General features: G+C 38.7%; 1 protein-coding gene and 1 pseudogene across 1 annotated transcript in view; both read left to right on the plus strand.

Moving 5' to 3' along the window:
- Window positions 1–27,069, plus strand: part of LOC137274403 (OTU domain-containing protein 4-like) — a 111,012-nt gene that overhangs the window by 15,328 nt on the left and 68,615 nt on the right. Inside the window, exons 5-10 of the mRNA XM_067807575.1 lie at window positions 219–291; window positions 1,919–2,000; window positions 5,536–5,647; window positions 8,869–8,920; window positions 10,914–11,022; window positions 15,999–16,063. Of these exons, the coding sequence (XP_067663676.1) occupies window positions 219–291; window positions 1,919–2,000; window positions 5,536–5,647; window positions 8,869–8,920; window positions 10,914–11,022; window positions 15,999–16,063 (493 nt within the window). The remainder of the gene's footprint in view (window positions 1–218; window positions 292–1,918; window positions 2,001–5,535; window positions 5,648–8,868; window positions 8,921–10,913; window positions 11,023–15,998; window positions 16,064–27,069) is intronic.
- On the plus strand, window positions 3,150–4,410 carry LOC137274716 (tigger transposable element-derived protein 6-like; annotated as a pseudogene).

A 27,069-nucleotide genomic window follows, 5' to 3' on the forward strand; every position in this document is an offset into this window, starting at 1 on the left:
GAGTATCCATTAACACATTTGTGTGATAGAAGATACTCTGTAGAATGTGATGGTGAGTGGGTTCAACATGGAAACCTAAGTGTCTCATGTAATGAGTGAAGTTTACAATGGAGGTAAGTTGACGAGTCAGGGGCATACTTCTATAAATACACTTGTTTTTATGTCTTAAGTACAGGTAATCTGTCATGGCATGTATATAAACTTGTTCTGTTTTTCAGTGTGGATTTCATAATCTTCCAACAACCAGAGTGTCCCCCTGCTAATGTAACACAAAACAACTTTGTCACAAAGGTAAGAACTAGAATATGGTTTGAATCAACGACATGTTGTCACATAGTGTATAAGCACTGGAAGGTTTGGCTAGAATATGGTTACAGTCAATGACATGTTGTCACATAGTGTATAAGCACTGGAAGGTTTGGCTAGAATATGGTTACAGTCAATGACATGTTGTCACATAGTGTATAAGCACTGGAAGGTCTGGCTAGAATATGGTTACAGTCAATGACATGTTGTCACATAGTGTATAAGCACTGGAAGGTTTGCCTATAATATTGTTACAGTCAATGACATGTCACATAGTGTATAAGCACTGGAAGGTTTGGCTAGAATATGGTTACAGTCAGTGACATGTCACATAGTGTATAAGCACTGGAAGGTTTGCCTATAATATTGTTACAGTCAATGACATGTTGTCACATAGTGTAAGGGCACTGGAAGGTTTGCCTACAATATGATTACAGTCAATGACATGTCAGATAGTGTATAAGCACTGTAGTGTAGGGCACTGGGAGGTTTGCCTACAATATGATTACAGTCAATGACATGTCAGATAGTGTATAAGCACTGTAGTGTAGGGCACTGGGAGGTTTGCCTACAATATGGTTACAATCAATGACATGTTGTCACATAGTGTAAGGGCACTGGAAGGTTTGCCTACAATATGATTACAGTCAATGACATGTTGTCACATAGTGTAAGGGCACTGGAAGGTTTGCCTATAATATGGTTACAGTCAATGACATGTTGTCACATAGTATAAAGGTACTGGAAGGTTTGGCTAGAATATGGTTACAGTCAATGACATGTTGTCACATAGTGTGTAGTCACTGGAGTGTAAGGGCACTGGGAGGTTTGCCTACAATATGGTTACAGTCAATGACATGTTGTCATGTGGTATGTAGGTACTGTGAGGTTTGGCTACAGTATGGTTACAGTCAATGATGTTGTCACATAGTGTATAGGCACTGGAAGGTTTGCCTACAATATGATTACAGTCAATGACATGTCAGATAGTGTATAAGCACTGTAGTGTAGGGCACTGGGAGGTTTGCCTACAATATGATTACAGTCAATGACATGTCAGATAGTGTATAAGCACTGTAGTGTAGGGCACTGGGAGGTTTGCCTACAATATGGTTACAGTCAATGACATGTTGTCACATAGTGTAAGGGCACTGGAAGGTTTGCCTACAATATGATTACAGTCAATGCCGTGTTGTCACGTAGTGTATAGGCACTGGGTGGTTTGCCTACAGTCTGATTAGTCAGTGACATGTTGTCACATAGTGTATACGGAGGTTGGCCTACAATATGGTTACAGTCAATGATATGTTGTCATGTGGTATATTGGTACTGTGAGGTTTGGCTACAGAATGGTTACAATCAACATGAATGTAACATATAGACACTGGGAGGTTTAGCTACGCTATGATTACATTCAACACCAATGTTGGCTTGTAGTGTATCGCATAAGGACACTTGAGCACAAATAGAATTGTGCAACAGAGAAAAATAACCGGTCATAAGGGTATGTACACAGTTGGTAAAATCAGTTTATTGTATCTAAACTCCATCATTAAAAGTAGAGATTTTAACTTCATATAAAACTTAATGATATTCTTTTTTTTGTCTGTAGATATTGCTGTGTTTTGTTGACGGTGTCCATTACGACATTATCTATCCCAGATCCTTCGTGCAGGATGCTGCAATCTGTCAGTGTAGGTATCACAAAGTTATTGTCTCTACTGTACTAGTGAGTAAGTTGTGCTTTATGCTGCTTGTAACAATGTTCCACCAATATCATGGTTGAGACCACCAGAAATAGACTTAACACACTGTACCTGTGTGGGGATGGGCTGTAACCACTTGACTAAGCCATCACCCCTACTCTCTACGATAAGATAAGTAACATCATGGTTTTTCGCCAATAAATATGACAAGAGCTTCAAGGTCATGGCAACACTTAGAACATTTCACCATGTTAAGCTTGTCAGGGAGATACCTCAAGAACCGTTCTCTGGACTTCACGTTCGACATCAAGATTCATCTAGGGACGGTGCAGGACCCAGAAGATTCACTTAATGTTTAATGTTTAAGGTCACAGAGACATTTTGATGATTTCAGCGTGTTCCCCTGCATGTTAAGCTTGTCAACACAATATCTCAAGAACTTGCCACTGGACTTCCTTATTCATCACCAAGCTTCATCTTGGGAAGACACATTTAACTTCACCTTAAACTACTACCTTTATTTTCATTACTTTTTAAGTTAAATTTTTATGATTTGCAGCAGGGGATTATGTCTCCTTAGTGACAATACTTGTTGTTCTATTCTTGTAGTTCCAAGGAATATAGGATGGCTTAACCCTTGGCACATTTGGAATGAATAGGAACCATGATTATTAAGAATCAAGTCACCGATTTGTCTGGTCCAAATTCAGTTAGGGCATCCTGCAGTTACAGTAAAGTTCACTTATAACGTACACTCTTACAACGAATTGCCGGTTACAACGAACAAATTCAGAAGTCCCAACTGCTTTCCTATATATTGTTATGAATTAACTACCATATACACCGAACACTGATAGTACGAATTAGCTGTTACAACAAACAAATCGACGGGTCCCTCTTTGCTATTTCACGCGTTAATTGACATGTTTACAACGAACAGCTGATCCGAATCCACTCGCGTGTCATCTCACGTGTCACCAATTAGCTTGTGAAAACAAACAGACTTCCTCACATTGGATCAAGGGGATAATAAAATAAACTTACCTGTGAACTTTTACTATTTATTTAATCTTGTTGATCTTGTTGACATTGTCAAGGGATAAATAGCAATCTGGGAAGTCATTCTCTCAAGTCAGCATGGAAGGCTTGTCACGGAAACGTAAAGCTCTAGATCTTGACACAAAATACCAGATCATCCAAGCTGTAGATGCAGGCGGAAAATCCAAGACTGACATTGCAGCAGAATTTAAAATTCCCAAGTCCACATTAAGCACCATACTTAAAGACAAGGAGGTGATCATCTCAAAGTTGCAGTCAGCCGAATATGGAAGCAGTTGGAAGAGAATTCGAGTTTCCAATTTTGAAGATGTTGAGAAAGCTCTGTTTGAATGGTTTAAGTCTGTGCGGAGTGAGAATATTCCACTAAGCGACCCGATACTTCTTGCGAAAGCTGACTAGTTTAGTGTCAAACTTGGGCATACAGATTTCAAGGCCAATCAGTCGTGGTTAGAGAGATTTAAGAAGCGAGGAGGGATATGTTAAGCCATGACACACGGACAAAGCTCGTCTCTTGACAGCAAGTCAGTTGATGATTGGCTGACGTCACAGCTTCCAATGCTGCTGAAGAACTACTCGCCAGAAAACATATTCAACGCTGATGAAACGGGACTTTTTTATAGGCTTGTACCACAGAGAACACTTCACTTGAAAGGGGACAAATGCCACGGAGGAAAGAAATCTAAAGAAGGCATTACTGTTCTAACTGCAGCAAACAATGAGTGGTACAGAAAAACTGAAACTGTTAGTCATAGGGAAGTCAGAAAAGCCACGGTATTTCAAGAATGTTCGAAGTTTACCAGTGGACTACAGATCAAACGGCAAAGCATGGATGACCTCTGATTTGTTCACTGAATGGGTGAACAAGCTCGACCAATCAATGAGGAGACAGAATCGGAAAGTTTTACTGTTGATTGACAACTGCCCTGCCCACCCATGTGTTCCTAATTTAAAGAATGTGACAGTGGCCTATTTACCACCGAATATGACATCGAGAATTCAACCGATCGATCAAGGGATCATTGCATCGCTTAAAAGTAACTATAGGAAACAGATGACAGATCTGATTAGTGCCTACGACAAGAAGGAGAAATACAAAGTGACATTGCTGTCTGCAATCACTAACATCCTCCAAGCCTGGTGTCACGTGACCTCTCAATGCATCGTCAACTGCTTTAGAAAGGGAGGGTTCAAGTTACCGGAGGAAAATGACATGGATCATACTGAATTGGATGAAGATGACATACCCCTTGCAAACTTGCGTGGAATGTGGGGAGAAGTGACTGACATTGCTAATGTACCGGCAGAGGTGACACTCAAAGATTTCTTGTATGCAGATTAAAACGTTATGACCACAGAACGACTTACAGATGAAGAGATAGTTACGGCAGTGAAGAAAGACAATGAAACAGTTGATAGTGATGAAGATGACAGTGAGACAGTGGCAGAAATGGAAGTGAAGACGACAGCAGGGGCAGCAACATGTTGAAAACATGTAAGAGACTTTTTCTTGTCAAGACCACATGTGCCATCGTCTGTCTTTGATAATATTAATGATTGTATGCAAGCTCTGGAATCTATTCAAATGTCTGCTGGTGTTCAAACTAAAATTACCGATTTTGTTAAACATGCATAATAAAATAAATGATCAATGATGAAAGGAATGATCCATGACAATTATATGTTCGTTGGTTTTGTCTTATTTTATTTTCCGTGTGAACATGATCTTGTCTGAAACCAGTGATGTGGTGAAGATTCTTGGTAATTTCCGAATATTCACGAACATTCCCGAATTGCTTAGAACGAACTTGGCTTACAACGAACTGAAAACAACAGTCCCTTTGAGTTCATTATAAACGAATATTACTGTATTTTACAGGGTTCACACAATCTTGAATAAGCCTGAAATTTGGGCACTCACCTTTGGAAAGCCAGGAAAATATATTTTTGCTAGAAAGCCTGGGAAAAGACTTGAATTTCTATTTTAAGCTTTGAAGTGAAGATAGTGTCTGCTAACCATTCAACACCTTAGGCCAGTGTTCCGACCAATATGTCTCTAGTTACCAGACACCGTATTCCAGTAAACTGGCCTGGTAGAAATCACATCAAAATGCTGTACAATTTTAGGAACCTAACTAACGTTAGTCGTGAAACAAGGTGTTTGGGTATGTGTTATTTCGTGAACATCTTGCCTCTTGCCTTGAAACTACCTTTCTGAACGGATCTGTATAGCAACTCATGGGGACACTTTCTTGTCAAACAGACTAGAACAGTATTCAGAAGTTGTTTTTTTTATTATTTCCATTAGGTTTACTTATATAATTGTCTCATTGGCCTTAATTTTTGCCCATTGAAATAGCCTTGCAAAATCCATAGATATTGGTCTTGAAATTCTGTGCGAACCCTGTTATAGTAATGTTTTTAACTGACAAGAGAGCACAAGTTTATGTGTGAAGTTTATTTCCAGCAATTCTATACGAGATACTTTACCATGGAGTGTTTGGACTGACCAGTGAGTTGGAGGAAGCAGTCCTCTTCATTAGACAACAGAAGAAAAGCTCTAGGGAGATTCTTGAAAAGTAAGTAAAACATTTTTAGCATACAGTCTGATTTCATTGAAGCACTGGGAGGGGCTGTGAGGTAGCCTAGTGATTGAAGTGTCACTGAAGAAATAGGTACAATATCCCACATACCCACAATGTCTAGTGGTTGAAGTGTCACACTGAAGAAATAGGTTCAATATCCCACATACCCACAATGTCTGGATGTCATTTCCCGTGTTCCCCACTGTGATATTGCTGGAATATTGCTAAAATTGGCTTAAACACACATTCATGGACTCATCATCATTGGGGCAGTATGGTTTTAGTGTTTGCTTGTCATACTGAAAACATTGGTTTGATTCCCCAATTTTAGTGTATTCTCTGTGACGCTGACCTGTCAGTCGATCTCCAGTAACCATTGCTTGTGATAGGTGACTGATGGGATGAAGTGTTTAAGTTCTGTTATGTACTTGACATGTCGTTGACATGTATCACATTTGCCCAATTCAGTGATTATGCTGTTGATCACTGGATTGCCTGGTCCAGACTCAATTATTTATGGGCCATCACAATATGGCTGGAATATTGTTAAGTGCTACTTAAAACTAAACACTCGCTCACTCACTCACTCTGTGACATTGCTGCACTACAGATGTCGTTGGGTACAGAGTATTCACTGCATTATAGCATTGACATTTATTAGACTGTACCCGATACTTATGGTGCGATTTATTGTTCTCATTTGGAAACAAGTAGACTGTACCTACTGCTATGATCATGCTGACTTCAGCGTTGTCACCGACCACCAGGTGGACAGCTAGCAGATGTTACTTTCTTAAAAAGCTTAAAAACAACCTGTGGCAAATTCTTGTCTCCACCACGAGTTTGCTGGTGTGTAACATCTGTGTGTTTTCGCCTATCAATTCTTCTGCAAATGCAATCAATGCAGTGAGAGTATACTGTAAATCAGCAAAGTTTTGTAGGCAGGTAAGTTTTGCTTATACTGCGAATAAACTCCAGGTGTCAAACTTGCTAGGCATAATGACATCTCTCCTTTTGTTAAGCAAGTTATGTACGGAGTTAACACAATGTGCTTATTTCACAGCAGTCACTAACACATTTTGTCAAAATACCGTGTAGTTGACAGTAAATAGATGTGCATACATAATTTTGTTTCACCAAAAGTCATAGTTAGCGTTTCTGGACTTCATCGATGACTGGTTAAATTGTTCCATGCATAAAAGTGTCTATCTGGCAATACACTAAAACGCTGGCACATAACCTGATTAATGATTCTTACTTTTTAGCATTTATAGAGCAAAAGCTGTGATTAAGATGACACAAATACTAGAATGTTTCTCTATATAAAACAATAGTTTCAGATACTATATATTTAAGATCACTGCATCAGAATTCATCAGAATTCATGAATATGAATTCATTATTGGGTACGTCTAAACTAATCACCATTAGGGGAAATGCGTCCACTGCATATCTGACCACTATTTCCGGGGCTGTTATGAAGACAGTTATTTGACAATACCTAGCAAAAGCAAATTGAAACTGAATAGGCAAATAAACTCGCCTAGCGTTATTTTGATTGCAAGTTTTTACAAGAGAAGGACTTGCAAAACTGACATGATGCAGAATAGGCTGCTTTGTTGATGACACCAAACATTGGCAGGGAACCGTGTCAATTTACAGTACTTTTGGGTGATGAGCCTTTACATCAATTTTGGCTTAAACTTGACATCCATGCCTGTGAGTCTTTTCATGGTAAACTTAGTGACAGTATACATGTTGTGACTTTCTGTTCCATTGAAAGGCATATTGAATTTGGATATTGCAATCTGTTTCATGGTAATACTTTAGCAGGCTTGCTGTAATTCTCTTAATGAATGAAGTCAGGTATATTGATATTGACTCTCACTGTTAAGGTGCCCCGTGGATGTCCCAGGGTAGAATAGGCCTTCAGCAACTCATGCTTGTCATAAGAGACGACTAACGGGACCAGGTGGTCAGGCTTGCTGCCAGTACAGTCACATTGTGGGTTCACTGTGTCAGTACTGTCATGTGGTGGGTTCACTGTGTCAGTACTGTCATGTGTCATGTGGTGGGTTCACTGTGTCAGTACTGTCATGTGTCATGTGGTGGGTTCACTGTGTCAGTACTGTCATGTGGTGGGTTCACTGTGCCAGGACCACCATGTAGAGGGGTCACTTTGTCAGTACGGTTATGTGTTGGGTCCATTGTGTCAGTACTCTCATGTGTTGGGTTCACTGTGTCAGTACTGTCATGTGGTGGGTTCACTGTGTCACTACCGTCATGTGGTAGGTTCACTGTGTCAGTATCATCGTGAGGGAGTTAATTGTGTCAATACCGTCATGTGGTGGTTTTACTGTTTCAGTACTGTCATGAACCTGGTTTACTGTGTCAGTACTGTCGTGAACCTGTTTTACTGTGTCAGTAGTGTCATGTGATGGGTTTACTGCGTCAGTAGTGTCATGAGCCTGGTTCACTGTGTCAGTACTGTCATGTGGTGGGTTCACTGTGTCAGTACTGTCATGTGGTGGGTTCACTGTGTCAGTACTGTCATGTGGTGGGTTCACTATGTCAGTACCGTCATGTGGTAGGTTCACTGTGTCGGTATCAATATGAGGGAGTTAATTGTGTCAATAACGTCATGTGGTGGCTTTACTGTTTCAGTACTGTCATGAACCTGGTTTACTGTGTCAGTAGTGTCATGTGATGGGTTTACTGCATCAGTAGTGTCATGAGCCTGGTTCACTGTGTCAGTGTCATGAGCCTGGTTCGCTGTGCCAGTACTGTCACTTGATAGGTTCACTGTGTCAGTACTGTTATGTGATGGGTTCATTGTGTCTGGACTCATAAAGGTCAAGAATAGAACAGGCCTTCAGCAAGCCATGCTTGCCATAAAAGGCGATTATGCATCATAAGAGGTGACTAATGGGATTGAATGATCAGGCTCGCTGACTTGGTTGGCACATGTAATCGGTTCCCTATTGTGCAGATTGATGCTCATACTGTTCATCACTGGATTGACTGGTCCAAACGCAATTATTTACAGACCGTTGCCATATAGCTGTAATTTTGCTGAGTGCAGCTTAAACAAAAGCTGACTCTCTCTTGTTGGGAATATTGAATAACATCACTGAAAAAGATACATTTCTACACTTCTGACACTCCAATTGTTTATCATCAGTGCACCACTTCAAACTTAAACATTTTGTTTTCAGTGGCTGTTTATACTTAGAAACCTGCCAGGGTGGAGAGAACAACTTTATTACAGTAAGTGTTGTTGCTAGGAGATCTGCCATAGTGGAGAGAACAACTTCATTGCAGTAAGTCTTGTTCCTAGGAGACCTGCCACAGTGGAGAGAACAACTTTATTGCAGTAGGTGTTGTTGCTAGGAGATCTGCCATAGTGGAGAGAACAACTTCATTGCAGTAAGTCTTGTTGCTAGGAGACCTGCCACAGTGGAGAGAACAACTTTATTGCAGTAGGTGTTGTTGCTAGGAGACCTGCCACAGTGGAGAGAACAACTTCATTGCAATAAGTGTTGTTGCTATGAGATCTGCCACAGTGGAGAGAACAACTTCATTGCAGTAAGTGTTGTTGCTAGGAGACCTGCCACAGTGGAGAGAACAACTTTATTGCAGTAAGTGTTGTTGCTAGGAAATCTGCCACAGTGTAAAAACGATGGATTAATGAAAGTAATTATCTCTGTTTTAAATGGTTCCCTACCTTTTCTTGGCTTGACGTGATTGCTGGATAAATGAGTGCCGGATTAATGAGTGCTGACTCTATTGCAGAGTGTGGCATAAAACTACACTTTGTTAGGGTTAATAATTTGACGTGACAAAAGGTATTAAAAATCCCCTATGACCCAGAAAAGTTTAAAATATTCAATAAAATGTATTGAGCAGACAAGAGCAAGATACAATGATTCACAAGAGAGGTTAAAAGTGTGCTGCTAAAACACTATTACTGATATGAAATGTGACCCATACTATCACTCAAAACTCTAAAATCATGACCCAACAATAGCTATCACTCAAAACTCTAACATCATGACCCAACAATAGCTATCACTCAAAACTCTAATATCATGACCCAACAATAACTATCACTCAATCAATAATAATACAAATTACAGAAAATACAATCTCGCAACAACTTGCTTACACAGCAGAATCAGCACATGCATGATGTTTTGGAGATATGCTATGCATGAAAATCTGGCAAACCTTTTCAACATATGGACATTTAAGGCCTTACTAATGTATAGAAACTTAAGAGAACACTGATATCAAGATAAGTGAATATTTCACACAGTGGTGTGGACTCTCAACTTCATATTTTTGTCATTGTTTAGATATAGAAAAATTGTATCCTTGGATTGTCTAGTATAGACTGGAAGATTTACAGACTGCCACCATATAGCTGGAATATTTTTAATGTGAGTTTGAACAACCAACCAACCAACAATAAATATGGAAACTATGACACTTATTCCCAAAAGACTGACACATCTGGGAGACGACTGACGTTAAGGGAGGACTGAGCTTAACTCCTGTTATCACTTTGTGTAGCCCTCGGCTACTCTGCTGGCTTGCTCTTGTTGTAAGTGTTTTTGTCAGTAAAGATGGGAGGTTACTGTTTCCTGTCACTGTCTGTGTACTGTCACAGATCTTTGGTTGACTATTTTGAATTGCAGATGCCTTTCTGTAGCTTTAGAATTATGAAACAAATTTTTTTTGTGTGTGTTTAAATGGCAACGAGTTTTTCTCCTGCTGAATTTGGTGCTCTTTGCCATAACAGAACTTTAAAACCCTTCACTATTTACTGACCAAACTTGGGTCTGATAGTCTGCTGGTACCTTATGGTAGTTTTTGAATTTTGAATAAAATGTGTTTTGTGTTTACATGGCAGAAAGTTTGGATTTGACTGAATTTGGTAGTAGTGCTCCTTTCTGGAGCAGATCTTAAAAACCTCTCAATACTCTCATTCCACTTTGTCATGTACATACCAAAACAGTCATAACTAGTCTACATAATCATTTTCTTACATACAGTATTTTTGGTCTCATTTGACGTTTAATGAAGATAATGACAACTGAAATACTGTTTAATGTGTCATTAACGAATTTCTGCTTGTGGTGGGGTGTAGCTAAGATGCAGTTGAGCTCTAGTAGTCCATTACTGTAGCAGTGTGACAGCATACAACTTTTGTACGACCAGAAGACAAGGATTTATGTGTCATTATTTGTTTTGCTTTCAGCGCCATATAAGCAGGTCTACGCCACCCCTGCCATATCGGATAGCCAAAGCGTTAGATCCAGTGTTTTTCCGAAATGTTGAACTTGATATCATTCAGGAGGAGAAAAGAGGTGAGACAAACTATTGGTTAATCCTGAGGTTACATCTTTACTTATTTTACTGTATACTTGTGCTCCGTAAGAATACCCACAGACATTCTTCATTCAGATAATTTCAGTGTGCTTTAACAAATTCAACAATAAATGAATGTAGCTGATATAATATGGCTATTTTGGATTGTGCTTGACAGCAAGAAAATAGGTTTGAGTAACAACTGAGTAAACCCAACTTACTAACAGAACATGTGTTCGGAGTTGTCCTTCCTTGGTTGTCGACCCGTGAAGGTCGCGGGGTAGAATAGGCCTTCAGCAACCCATGCTTGCCATAAAAGGCGACTATGCTTGTCGTAGGAGGCGACTAACGGGATCAGGTGGTCAGGCTCGCTGACTTGATTGACACGTCTTCGGTTCCCAACTGAGCAGATCGATGCTTATGTTGTTGATCACTGGATTGTCTGGTCCAGACTTTATTATTTACAGACCATATAGCTGGAATATTGCTGAGTGCAGCGTAAAACTAAACTCGCTCACTCACTCCTTGGTTGTCATTACCATCAGTACTATATCAAGTCCCTTTCCTTAGTCCATTGCTGTGGTGTTTCCACAGTCACTTGCTCACACAACATTGGTAATAGTTGCTTGGTGGGCAGTGGGGTAGCATTGTGGTTCAAGTGGTTGCTTGTCACATCAAATTCTGGGGTTTGATTCCCTAATGTGTGAAACCCATTTCTGGTGTAACCTGGTGTGATATTGCTGGAATAATGCTAAAAGGTGTGTGAAACCATACTCGCTCTCCTTAAAACAGTTTGATCAAAAGCAGCATTCTGTCATGCCACAGTGTGAAGATGTTTGAAGCAGCCGTAAAATGATTTTGTGTGGTTGGGTTGTTTGAAGGCCCATAATGGAAGAAGGCTTGTTTGCAACATTGTTCATGCTAAAGTAAATGTTTCTTATCCTGGCAACAAATATTTAGTTAAAGTTTAGGCCCTGTATGTCATAGGTGAGACACTAGCACTCATGAACATTCTATTTAAAAATTTTCTACATCAAACCACGCTTGTGATAAGAAACTCGCTGACTTGGTTAACACATCATTGCCAACTCTGTGCATCGTTAAACAATGAAGTAACAAACAGAACAAAGATATTGCCAAAATCGTGGTACAAGTTCAAGGGTCATGAATATGGTTCTGTTGTTTACACCAGTGAACCAGTAGTTGAGAGACTCGGCAATGATCCAAACGGGGAGTTAGTGATGCAGTGAGCCAGATCATATACTTGTAGCTTGCATAACATGCAGCAACATTGATACAAAGATACTAAGATGATTTTCCCCCCTCAACATGAACTTCACACTGATTAAACTGCTGGAGCAGACATCACCAATCAGCGTGACCTACTAGGGCAGCCATGACAGCAACACGCCTTGGACCTGTTGGAACACTACAGCTGAAAATGTCCCTCTTTGGTCAACAAGTGCCTGCCCAAGTACTGGGGTTGAGTTCTATGCTGGTTCCAAATAGCCTAGTGGTTAAAGCATTTGTCATGCTGACAACCTGAGTTCGATTCCTACATGGGTACATTATGCGAAGTTAATTTCTGGTGTACCTTGTTGTGATATTGCTGGAATATTGCTGAAAGTGGCTTAAAATTAAACTCCCAGTCCTTGTCTGAGGACATGGAACGCAGGTCTATTGCGGCATCACTGGTGTTTCTCAAGACCAGGGATTTACTTCAAGTCCCATATTTGAGAGTTCCTTGGGACTCGTTCTTCTGATTTTCAGGTGTCCTGAACGACAAAATAACTGTCACAGACAGTTAAATATTATTATTAATACTCTGTCGTAATACTGTTGTAATTCAGTTCCTGTCATTGTTTTGCTCATAAACATCACATTATTACAGTAATTAAATTGCAAGTGATACCATGACACAACTAGTAGCAGACTTGGTTACTTGATTGATCTTTTTTACAAAAAGTATTTCGACTTTTTCCGTGTCTTTGTGGACGTGCACATAAATATTGTTACGTCCATTGGAAATTTTTGTGCGAATAGCACGCATGAATTTGTGTCCTGTATATCTGTTCAGAAGTCATGAGAAATGTTTCTTGAGCCATCACAATGGCAGTACTGGGTGCAGAATTGTCATGTGTTTTAGGGTTGTCTGGTCAAGACAGTTATTTAGACCGCTGTCCTGTAACTAACATATTGCTGAGTGTGTATTTTTACAACAAACAATACTATTCATTAGCATGAATGAATGAGAAGTAGCAAGTCATATTTCCCCCAGCTGTGAATGATCACATTAATATGACACAGAATACCTTTAAAGAGTATCTGGCTATTTCCATGGAATGTGTAATGGCACAGAACCAAATAGATTAATTTGATGTGTGGATGAATTACTAATAGTATTCATTATTTTTATTGTCTCCTCATTGGACATACAGCATTGATATGCAACGTTTCACTATGAATCTACCACACTTTAAAATTTATTGTGACATTGTTAGGATGTTTCTTGGGACTTAGTGTATTTGCTGATGTGGCGGGATGGCCATATTTCAGACTTCCATAAGTATCCACAGATTTTATGGATATGTCTTGACGAATGTGAAAGGACGTGAAAAGATAGAACTTGTTTCTCTGCCTGGCTCTTAGAATAAAGGGCAGAACAAAACTAGGTTTTTGTAGCTTTGTTACAGAATTTTATCTGTGATAGTTAATTTTCATATTTAAAGTAATTTATGATATACCTGTATTTCTTACATGCTTAGTTTATTATTGAAGACTGTCAGCCCCCTACGTGCTGTTGTGAATCACTGAGGGGTCGGTGGTCACTGGGAGAGTGGTCAGTGGGGTGACATTGTGGTTAAAATGGCTGCTTGTCAAGCCAAAGATGAGACAAAGTCACATTTATTCAATTTGTTACCAACAAAAAGCGTCGAATAAAGGCGATTTTGGATAAACAAATATTGGATTAGACGTGACTGTAAATGCACTCATGCACGCTTGCACACATGCATAGATATATCAAGATAATTCTTTAAATTTCTCTAAATCAAAGTTCAAACATATTTTCCTTTCTTGTGAACATCAATGTGTTCTAAATCAGAGCAGTATTATCCCAGTACATATTCTGTCTAAATGTTAAATATGTTCATTTTATATATATAAATATGGAATTAATCATTTTCCTTTCAATACACTGGATATGTAAACAATAAGATTATAACTTCTGTTTCCACCCAGTGTGAACAGCTTGGATGGTTCATGGAAACCTCCCAGTAACGTTGTCATTGTGAATGTCATGGAAGTTTGTAATATGTGAGGCATTATGTCCCTCGTTTAACTTGGGTTATGACTGTGTACACACTGAAGAGGGCTTGGTAAGCTAAATATGTTTGTTTTCCTTGTTCTTGGGTTTTCCCACGTGATATATGCTACTACAGGGCAGGGACCCTCTCTGACCGTGGCCATAAAGAAGTCAATATGGTTATTGTCGTGGTTTTATGAATGCTAGTGGGACAGACAGTCTGTGCCATTGACGGAGTAAAGGCATTGTCTAGTTTCGTATGCTTGTAAGTAGACACTGGTTGGTCTCTCTCAGTAGTTTTTTTTTAAAAAGCTCTGGAGATATGTTGAGTGGTTTTGATTACTAATTGGATCTGTTTGTCCTTTCGTTCGTTTTTAGTGATATCCTTGCATGCTATCAGTATTTTTGAAAATGTTGAAAAGGCTCTCTGGGCAGTGTTGAAGTGTTATGTTCAGGAGAAAAATGGTTTTCAAAATATGTTTACATATCTTAATTGTTACTGTCAGTTTGAAACATTTGTATTTTATGCCGTGGGTTGAAGATATGATACTATGATTTGTGGATGATGATATCAGTTTGATAATAATAATGATGATGATGGTCCTGTTTGTTGCAATATCCAAACAATGAGGGTATGATCCTCTTGAGTGAAGTTTAAAAACTTTAAGTGAATGCCTACGATTTACATCACTTTCGGCTTTTCCCCACATTAAGCTGTTACTCTGATACAGGGGCAGTAGGGTAGCCTTGTGGTTCAAGTTTTCGCTCCTCGTGCTGGGTTCAGTTCCCCACATGGGCTCAATGTGTGAAGTCCATTTCTGGTGTCCCCGGCTGTGATATTGCTGGAATATGGTGAAAAGCAGTGTGATACTCACTCATCAAGTGGTGGGGTAGCCTGTTGATTGAAGTAATTGCTCATCTCGCCAAGACCCAGGATCGATTCCAAACATGGGTACAAAATATGAACACCAGTTTTGGAGTACCTGTGATGTTGGTGGAATATATCTAAAAGCGGCTCAAAACTAAACCTGATCACATGCTCACTCGGTGATAAAGTTAGTAAACTGTTAAAGCAGTGTTACCCCCACCTCATTGACTCAGATAGCATGCTGCTTGTACAGTCACCACTTGTCTCCTAACAGGACTGCTCAAGGTTGTTTCCAGGTGGTATGGCTGTGATATTGATGACCTGCACATGAAACACAGGTTAGGTGTATGTACATGTTATATGTCTGTCTCAGTCATAAGCTGGGGAAATTCTTGGTTAGAAATGATCATAGGTAACTTTTTCTGATAGCCAGAGGCAGCCAAACTAATCAGTTGGCAAGGCTCAATGACTTGGTTGATTCCATGTCGGTAAATCAAAACTATGTGGATCATTGCTTGTTGTGTAAATGACTTGACTGTCAGGTCTGGACTTGGACAGCTAGGGACAACCACCATACAGCTGGAAAATTGTGCAGTGCAGGTTGAAACAAATATATCATTTGTACCCGGAAATCAGGTGTGGGAAAACACAGAGTTGATTATTATTTTGTCATTTGATCCACATTACGTTTATCACAACTGATGCAAATATTAAGCATTCTTCCAGTAGTGTGTTTTGTGCTCAGTGTAATGTGCTGATGAAATAAATATGTTTCATAATAGTTATGCGATTTGTTTTTACAGAGGCAAAGTTAAGAACTCAACAGGGCAAGGACTTCAATGGTTTTGCACCTGGTGACAAGTGTCAGGTAAGTTTGTTAGCTTGGTTGTTAAAGCATTTTTATTGTCACTTTAGGCGGATATATAAGCTGGTGGATATCAGGGACTTCAAATAAATAAAAATATCACTGATAGGTTGATTTTTGATGCAATTCTTTTGCATATCTTCTTTTGTTACCATGACCTTGTATGCCACCAAATGTGAGCATGGTTACTGTATCACATTAACCGTTATAGAAGTTGTACACTACCTCCACTCAAAATGCTTTGTCCAGCCCTGTATGTGTCAGTGGAAAATTGTTTTCAGATTCCAGTTATTCCCAATTACAAAATTTAAACAAAATTAAATAAATTTCATGTTTGAGTTTATCTTGACACTTTTGACATCTCAGCATGTGTTGATAAGATATGTAGAAGAGTTGCATGTTTGGCAAGCAGTGAGTGGTTAAGGTGGAGTGATACAACACAAATATTGCTGTGTCCTGCCAGTGCAATACGTGTGATTATACACTCCACCCATCCAGGGTCATACCATGTGGAACAACATAACTAGGAAGTAAGCTTGGTGGCGGGGTCAGGGGTCAGTTTGTCCAGCTACTTAAAACTCACTGTATCTAGACAGTCACAGTCTCTTTTGTTCCTCTATATGGCAATGGCTCTCACTTAGGATTATTCAAGTGTCTGTGTTGCCGGTGGACGTGTCTGTTGCAGCCAAAAGCATGTATGATTTGAAAAGATGTATACTGAACACACAAAGTTAAGGATCATGAAACATATTGTAGGGAAATACGGAATTGTATGCTCTCTCTTGAGTACAGAAAAGCTAATCCCTTTAGCTATTCATGACCTCAGAAGTAATTTTGTTCTGTATATTTAGGGTTATTGTCTAGTTTCTGTTTAGCATTAGAGGCCTAATGGTTAAAGCATTTGCTCATCATGCTGAAGACCTGGGTTCAATTTCCCACATGGGTACAATATGTGATGTCCATTTCTGATGTCCCCTCCTGTGATGTTGCTGTAATATTGCTAAAAGTGCTATAAAACCATCCTTGCTCACTCATCAACTAACTTAAGTTTTATATCATATTATAGTCAGCATGGTATCATAGTGGACAAACAAAAACTCCACACATGTGCAGAGCAATAATCTTGAACGTGGCATGAAGCCCTACATCACCTCACTTTCCTCAATTCAGGTTATCTACAGCTGCTTGAGTCACTGTATTGTTGTTGTTTTTTATTTCTACCTTTAGCCATTTATATAATAAATGAAAGAAATTGACTAAAACATTGGCTTGCAGCTATGGCATATCATGGTTTCCACACGACTTACTGCAATTTGAGATTTTCTTGATGAACTGATTGTTCTGGCTTATCTACAGTTTCACCTTCAGGTTGTGGATCAGTTTAACATGTTGCCCTCTCAGACAGCTGTCACATGACCACTATCCTGCATTTGTAGTTGATTATACACTGTTAACACTAATATGTACTTAATTACGAGTAAATGAAGTGAGAGTATCACTAAAACAAGACATATCCAGGGTTTGGTGAAAACCGAAGAGGGTAGTTTCAACATTGTATCATATTCTGGTGTAAGAACTGCAAAGAGTTCAAGATAGTTGGCAGTCACTGCAAGGTTTGTTCAAATTGTGATACCCAATTTCATTTTAAAAAGAACCCAAACCCAACCCTCATTTGGACACAATGGTTTGTGGTCGCCCAAATCACCAACTGGTTCTGTCAGAGCAGTTACCATGGTCCCAGTTTTGTATTGGCAGATGTCTCTGGAAATTCTTTCCATCCTAGAGTCTTGCTGATCTTTCATGGTAAGGAGGATGCAGGGCCCATTCTTTTGTGTATTCTTCAGAGTTGCTTCCCTTGGGTAGCCTATTGGTGGAAGTGTTCGCTTGTCGCATCAATGACCAGGATGTGATTACAAAATGAGTGCAATGAGTGAAGTCCATGTCTGGAATCCATTGCCTTGTTATTGCTAAAAGTGGCATAAAACAGAATTATCTCACTGATTCGCTGATGTTAGTGTTCAAAGAGACATTAAACTCTGACCACTTACGGGCAGTACTTCAGTCCAAAAACTGTGATAGAATAAGCCATTGTGAGCCTGCGAGTATATGCAGCACTTTCTACTCAATGATGAAGTCAGGACTTACAGTCGATTGCAGTGTTAGCTATGATGCACAAACCTGCATATTTGACACACAATTATCTCAAGTATACAGTGAATTTGGAAGCTTTCACTGTTTTTGATGCAGTGCTTCTGGGCTGTCAGTACGGATAATCACAACATGTTATTTGCTGTTGTTTAAAACTTCTTCGTGTGCTTTTTGCTAATTAACTGCTCAGTGCTGATTAAATACCTGACCTGCCTTAACTTGCTTTTTGTCGTAATTAAAAACAATCATTTGATGTCTCCATGAAAGTTACAAACTGAAGTTGAATCCCCAAAACATGTCAACCAAAATGTTTATGCAAAGACTGCACCTGCTACAAAAAGAAACCAAAGAATTGGTAATTTATTACATTTTTTAAAATATTATCAAACATTGATGTTGTGAAAGTTCATAAATATGCTATACGTAATTGCTTATGAAATTTGATGTTATGGTAGGTTGTCAAAAAAGTTATCATTTCTTGTCATTTTGTGTATCACATCTATACCACTCGAGCTCATCTGTTTAAGTAACTTATCAGACTTATTCATTTGGAGGGTCAAGAAAGAATTATTTAATTTTTGGTTATTTTTAGAATCGTATAATATTGAAGCAGTTTTAATCCGAAGGAAATGAAACATCTTGTGTAATGTTATTTTGATGCTTTTATCGATAAGTCGGCCTGACACCTGATAATATATTTGCAATGCAGATAAGGTGTGAAGAACATTCTGTTTATCTACGTTTTTTTCATGTCCAACCAGTAATGATACGGGTAAAAATCTTAAGCAACCCATGCTTGTTGTAAGAGTCGACTAATGGAATCGCGTGGTCATTTTGGCTGATTTGGTAGACACATGTCACCATATTCCAATTGAGTAGATTGATGCTCATGATGTTGATTTGTGGTCCAGATTAGGTTATTTAAAGACGTCTACTATATAATGTCTGTTAGCAGCATTTCAACAATGCATATACTATACTCTTATTTGTGATTGTGATGTCACATGCACTGTGACATAACGTCAGTGTCATAGTATCAGCTGTCGGTTCCCCTGTTAAAGGTATCTGGACTGATCCCGAAGCGTGTGTAAAAAAGATTAAATTAGATTTATCCATAAAAGATCTTGGTGCTCCATGATTTAACTTCATTATTGCTGGGTGTGTTCTTAAATAACAATCAGGCAATTTAGTGTGCCTTGACTAAATGCAATTGAATACTGAACCCCTGGTTCATCTGGACAATTTTTCTCAAAGGGTCAGTCTACACTACAATGCTTTGATAACCTTCAGTCTGTCTTGTTTGCTTGAGTCGGTCTTACTAGTTTGGTGTGAGTTACGAAAAACTTTACACCATGATTATCATGTGTCTGTTTTGCCTGCTCTTAGTTATAATAAACTTCACACATAGATTATTGAGTCAGTTTTGCTTGCTTTGAGTTAAAAAAATCTTGCAATGATTATTGAAATTTAGTTTTTGGTACCGGAGAGTTGTTTATCTTTGCATATTTAAAAGAAAGTTGGTTTCTTTGAGTAAGCATTATCATAGCCACAAAGATCATGAAGAATATTGGTTGCTGGGACTTCAAATATTTTAAGCTATGATTATTGTTGATGGAATTCATCATTGATGGTGCCTTCGATAGTCTTATCTCTGAGCAACTTCAGCTGCAGTCCACACTCCATCACTTACATGCTTTTGTTACCTGTAAAGAATGTTGATGTGAACTATTCACCTAACTGCTTCAGACTCGTCTGTCCATCCATTCAACAGACAGTTGTGACAAGAACAGCTTTGCTTTTGACCGATCGCTATGGACCATGCAAACTGATGTGATTTTCATAACACCATTAGGTGGGGAACAAGTCAGCCTTAGCATACATATTGACAGTATGTTTGGAAGATCAATATGGTTTGTAGCATGTGCAACAGTACAGTCAGTAAAAATCCTTGGTCCGATGATTGTGATATGTTACAGTACTTAATAGGCTAAATAACCAAGGTTTTGTTTGATTTTCTATACCAGTTTGCGAAGTCTGGGCTACATGAAGTGTAAACGTACTTACCTATTCAGCTATAATTATTGAGGGACAGGATTCACTTCTTTGGAGATACATTGATCTTTTCCTTTAGTAAGATGTAGTGTCTTTATTTGTAGTATCCCTATGAATGGAAGGTGAGGTTTCTGTAGAGAATCTGGAACAAAATGGATCCCAGCTGTCACTGTATAGAGTCTGGCCCAGAATGTGTCACAAATATTTCTGTGAATATCTGGGACATTGTAAGTCATAAGTATTTTTGTACAGATTCTGAGACAGAATAGATCCTAAGTATTTCTGCAAGATTCTGTGACTTTGTAGGTCCCAAGTAATTCTGCAGAGATTCTGGAACAGCATAGGTCCAAAAGTATTTCTGCAGAAATTCTGGGACAGTATTGATGGACAGTATTGATGGACAGTATTTCTGCAGAAATTCAGGGTTCTAGTAGGTCCCAGTATTTCTGAGAAGGTCCCAAGCATTTTGGCATTGATTTTGAGAAAATGTAGGTGTCAAGTACTTCTGTAAAGTTACTGGGGCTGAATAGGTTCAACACATCTCCAAAGATTTCTATTTTTGTTACAAGGCATGAAAAAAATGAGTGAACAAATTTAACCACGTATTCATTATTTCAGTTAGTCTAGCAAACAGTCTATGCATTGACATTAAATAACAACATTTCTTCATTGAGGGAAACCTGAGTTTCTTAATTTCTTGGAGCTGACTCACATTCCATTAGGATTTGTATAGGCTGGCTAATACAGTTGACAAAGCAATGACAAGAATCAGAGTGAGTGAGTTTAATGTTACGCTGTTTTCAGCAACATTACAGCTATATGGCGGCGGTCTGTAAACAATCAAGTCTGGACCAGACAATCCAGTGATCAACAACATGAGCATTGACCTGCGCAATTGGGAACCGATGACATGTGTCAACCAAGTCAGCAAGTCTAACCACCCGATCCCATTACTTGCCTCTTACAACAAGCATAGTCGCCTTTTATGGCAAGCATAGGTTGCTGAAGGCCTATCTACCCTGGACCTTCACGGGATGAATGGAATCGGAATGACTATTTTAATAGATGTAGGCTGTGTAAGACACCCATGAAGTTGTGGTAAAACTCGATGACTTAGTTAACACGTCATTGTATCCTAGTTGCGTAGATCAATACTCATGCTTTTCTTTCAATGGATTGTCTGGTCCAGACTCAACTATTTACAGACAGCTGCTCTACAGTTGGATTATTGCTGAGTGAGGAGTAAAATTGAACTTATTCTAAGACTATAGTATTACCAGAGGATGAAGAATTGTGCCGGAGTTGGGTGGTAATAATATGTGACTTGAGCATTGTTAGGGATGACCATTTGGGACACTTTTCACTAGTGTTGGGAATTGGTTGAAATTTCACAACTGGTGATTCATTCATTACTGTCAAACGGTCATCGATAAAAACTGAATAGCGACACAATACAACTTGCTACAGCTAAAGTGATGACCAGTAGATCATGAACTTAAACTACCTGGAGTCTTAAAGAAAGGTTCAGTCATGACTTTTTAGTTACTGAGGTGAGTTTTGGAAGAATTAAACATTCAGAGTTTTCAGACCCTGACAACTTCGAAGATATGTTCTGTGACCAAGTGTTTTAAACACTGAAACAGTTGTTCCCAAGTCGTTCAATTATGGGAAAATGTGATTGATTGCTCGGTCGTTTGGTACTCGATATTTCAGTTCATCGGAACACCACCACTTTTCTCTCCTCTTGTAGGCCAGTGTGGGTAGCTTAGTGGTTAAAGTGTTTGCTTGTCATGCAGAAGATTCATGTTCAGTTCCTCACACATTGTGTGAAGCCCATTTTTGGTATTCCCAACTGCGATATTGCTGGAATATTGCTAAAAGCGTTGTAAAAGTAAAAAAATGAAAGAAAAACCTCCTTTGTGGGCCTTGTTCCTAACCATGCATTGTAATTGGTGTTAGCCACTGTTTGTGGAGTGATTAGTTCTGGATGATTAATCTGTTAATCTGTCTCGCTTCTAACTCTCATTCTCCTTCCCCCCCCTTTAGGGAGGACTATTTGTGGGGTAGCGGGGTAGCCTAATGGTTAAAGCATCTCACTCATAACGTAGAACACCCAGCTTCTATTCCCAACATGGCTACAGTATGTGAAACCCATTTCTGGTGTCCCTGTGATATTACAGGAACATCGCTGAAAGTGGCATAAAACCTTTCTTTCTCTTGCGGCTTTCTGTGTGTTGATCTGTTCTGCTTGCTCGCTCTCTCGCTCTCTCATGTTCCCCTTCCTAACTTTAATATCATTATATATCTTCTTTAGAAACCTCTGCATAGCCATGTTGATCCGCTATCATTTGATGTTATAAATCCTGACACAAGGTTACCACGTTGTAAATGTTCCCTCATGATGTCGTCTAAACAGCAGGATGTCTGCCATAGGTAGGCTAACGCCCTCTCCCATTGACGAATGTTCCCTTTATGGTTGTGTTTAGGGGAAGCATATTTGTCCACATATCACGATTATAATGTTGGGTGGGGCACAGCTCGATCTCATGGAGAAATTAACTGGATACAACATTTGCCCATGTGTGGAGAAACACTCCATGCATGAGAAGTTTTTACAGGGCTGCTAATAATAGTTCATGCATATCTTTCAAAGACTGTTTAAAGTTTCAAAGGATATCAGATGTTTTTATTTTACCTTACAATGTGTGGCTGTGCGATTACTGAACGTGAAGCTTAACGTTCCTATGTCATTTCTTTGTGTTTTGTTTGTAACGGAATATGTAGCTGGTTGTTATCTTGTGTCTGAAGGGCAGGTGATGTGGTTCATATCAATTTAAAAGTTATTTTGCTTTAGATAGTTGAACAACTGTGCTACTTGAGTACAGCTATGAAAAATATATTGTGATCCCTTGTTGAACCTGTAGTCTGAATCATTGAGAAGGAAAACTGGAGCCTGTGAAAACTATAGCAATGTGACCAATTTGCTAAACAGTCACTTGTCCACTAGCCTGTAGCTAGAGAAGATACAGTCAGGCCAGTGAATCTGCACAGACTGTCTGGCTAGTGAATTCTAATGAATTCAGGCATGTTTAGTATTAAGTCTCAGTAGTAACTCTCAGTAGTAACTCTCAGGCTTTGCTAGCCCTACTGGCGAGTCTAAGTCACTTGCAAATTTGGAAATTATTTCACACATAGGATGTGACTCCATTAAAATTAGACTGATATGTCAAGAAAAACTAGAGAAACATTAGAACTCTTGCTTTCATTGAAAACTTTTAAATCCATTCATCTTGAATTTAATTCTTAAAACAAAGAGGGCAAGTGGGGTACCTAGTGGTAAAAATGTCCTCTCATCACAATGAAGATTAACGTTTCGTTCCCCATATGGGAACAACGTGTAAAACCCATGACTAGTGTCCCTTGCTATGATATTGCTGGAAAATTGCTAAAAGCAGTGTAGAACCATACTCACTCATTCACTCAAAATAAAGAAGTCTTGACAGACAGTTTATACTAATTCATAATGATTAGCAATATTATGAAATAATTCTTTTATCAATGTTTGATGTTTAAGTGTTAAATCTGAAATGTTTATGCATTACTAAAGCTTACAGTAGGCATGGTTCATTGTGGCAACCTGATAAGGTGATTGAGGCAGCTGTCAATTCCGCCACTCATTCACTCCAGGCATGTATTGCCCAGATACAAGTAATTGTCCTGATGGAATAGCAAATCTGCACAGATGCATGCTAAATATTTGTCATTGAGGATGCTAATAGGGATGTCATGATACATAAGTTTCAAGAATTGATAAGTATCACAATACCCATGTCACGATTAAATACGTATCATGTTACCTATTTTCTCATCATTTTTGTGTAACTTTAGTTACTATTTGGACGTTAATATTCCATATCTTATAATTGTCAATGAAAAGATCAACATTTTTTTATTCTCAGAGGTTAAGAAGTTCTAATTTTCCCATTTATGTGCATGTTAAATAATCATTTATGACTGTCAGAACTTAAAAAAGCACAATACAATTGCAAAATGTAAACAATACATAAACATATTTAAACCAAATATTGATACTTTTTTGATGACATCAATAATTGTATCATCTTAGAAAAAGTATCGATGTATTGTGGCACCCCTAATGCTTGAAGTCAAACTTGCTTGGTCTAGACTACAAAACTGAAATCTGGAACCCTGAGAGAGCAGTGGGATTGACTATTGGTTAAAGCATTTGTTTGTCATGCCTAGCAACCAGGTTTGATTCCCGCCAGAGACACAATGTGTGAAGCCTATTTCTTTTGCTCCCTGCCGTGATATTTGCTGGAACATTGCTAAAAGCGACGTAAAGCTATTTTCACTCACTTGCATATCAGTCTAGATTGTGTAACTAACAAATAGCGTGTCCTTTGCCTGTTGTTAGCTTCCTCTCACTTGAATACGGTAAATGTGACATAAAGCAATAATTATTTTTTGTTCTTTTCCTGCCTGCACTGATTGTGTTCATGCTATTGACCATGATTTGTCATTTAGACATGCTCTAATTTCTAGGTGATGGAATGGGCTGGTATATGCTCTCATGTCATCGATTAGGTGAAATATTTTCCAAAATGTATTATGTATTTTCAGAACTTAATACTTGCTCAGTTTTGCATTTTTGTCAAAATTCAATTAATCTCATTTGGGTTAAGTAAAATTTTCAATGGGGCATTGAAATTGGGTGACTGATTCAACCCAGCAGCACTGTAAAGAAAAGACTGAAACATTTTTTTTCCAGGGGACTTACAACTCACTTATGCTAATATTCATCCTTTCATTATGAAAGGCAGGCAGGCAGTCAGTCCAGTTTCTGTAAGGTAGCAAGAGGTATCACATTTCTTGGTCTTCCACACTCGAGAACACATCTGGTGAGGAAAGTAAACACACTGTTTGCTCATTTTGAGACAAATTGTACATTGATTGTAATAGACAGTAAGGAAAGGTTGAGGTTAAATTTTGTGCCAGGGTAGCAGGCTAGAGGATTAATGTTACGAAAAGTGGCTTCATGGATAACAATTTAGTCGGCTGTGGTGTGGTTGTTTTTCAGAGTTGCGCACCTTAGTTGTTCTAGATTTTGATTTTGGAATTTGATCCTTGCGTTCCTTTAGTATTGATCATTGGTTTTACAGTGCTTATCTGTATCTAAGACAAAATTCACTTCTGGGATAAAAACAAAGAATCCTCGAGGCATCTAGGTAATTCTGTGATTATCACTACTGCTTAAAGCAGCATCACTCGCTCACTCTGTGACCCACCAACAGTGTCCACTTTCTCTTGACATGCAGAACAGTTAATACTTAGTATGCTTATTTATTGGTGTGGGATGGGGTAGGCATGTGGTTGTTGTTTAACATCGCATTGAACTCGAAAATCAGTATAAGACAGTGTTCTTTAAGTAGTCGAACCTGGTTCAGACAATCCACTTACCAGTCACACAAACTCTTAGAAGTTAAGGTAAGAATTTATCATCAGGAGCCCATGCTATTAGGCATCAAGCAGTTTCAGGAGGTTAGGCCCACTGACTTGTGGTTACAAGTCCTATTTGACTAGGTTTAATCTTATCCATCACTTAATTGTCTGGTTCAGACTTGAATATTAACAGTCAGTCAGTAGGCTTGAAAATTGCTGAGTGCAGTTTTAAACAACGAGCAAAGAAAAGTGAACATTGATGTGTATTAACTGTAAATGATGCATGAAGTCTGTGAGCCTGACCTTAAGTCGTCCTTATGACAAGCATTGTCCTTGTGCAGAGATGCTAATCTCTACGATTTTATCGTAGTCGCTGCGAATTTTAACTTCAGACTATGCCAATACGATTCCACTAGAAATCCTATGAAATTTGAATAAAATGCATTAAAATTTGGATATATAGACAAAAACATATTTTCAACGATGAAATACAATTTCGGACTTCACGTACCTTCCATTCATCATATTTAATGACATGTTTGAACTGGAATGATTGCAAGTAACAACATAATTTTAGCGAAGCTGATTTCAATACCTTTGCAATTTGACACATTTAGTTCCTGCGGAAATAATTTAACCACGTGGCCATAATACCCTTTCATTTTTTTCTCAGAATCCATCATGATTTTGTTTATTTAGTTGACTAATTATTTTATGGTCAAACTACTAATTTTGAACATTGAAACTACTATTTGCAACACTTTGGGGTTGGCATCTCTGCTTATGAAGACATTGTATTTATATGAAGCTAGGTCACTTTCTTCTGTTGAGGTTCTGGCATCAAAATATTTGGTCCATTCACTTAAGGTCTTCCCACCTGTCCCTAAGAGTAATTTGTTTACTTTTAAGATATGTGCAAACATTGTCATAGAATCAGTGTCCACAGACCGCAATGAGAAAAACCAAATGTATATGAATGTGTTACCTCTATTACATCATATACATTTTGGCTGTTACCAGGGAAGATTCAGGGCAGGATTGATCCTTAGTAACCCATGGTTGTCATAAGAAGTGACTGACCTGTGAGGATCTGGGGTATCATAGATCTTCAGCAACCCATGCTTGCCAAAAAAGGCAACTCTGCTTGTCTAAAGAGGCAACTAACGGGATCGGTTGGTCAAGATAGTTGACATGGTTGATGCATGTCATCGGCTCCTAGTTGCGCAGATTGATGCTCTAGCACTTGATCACTGGATTGTCTGGTCCAGACACGATTATTTACAGACCTGTTCCATATAGTTAGAGTATTGTTGGAATATTAGATATTAAATAATAGTAAGTTTAGCTGT

Source organism: Haliotis asinina, chromosome 2, assembly GCF_037392515.1.
Source record: "Haliotis asinina isolate JCU_RB_2024 chromosome 2, JCU_Hal_asi_v2, whole genome shotgun sequence".
NCBI classification, from domain to species: Eukaryota; Metazoa; Mollusca; class Gastropoda; order Lepetellida; family Haliotidae; genus Haliotis; species Haliotis asinina.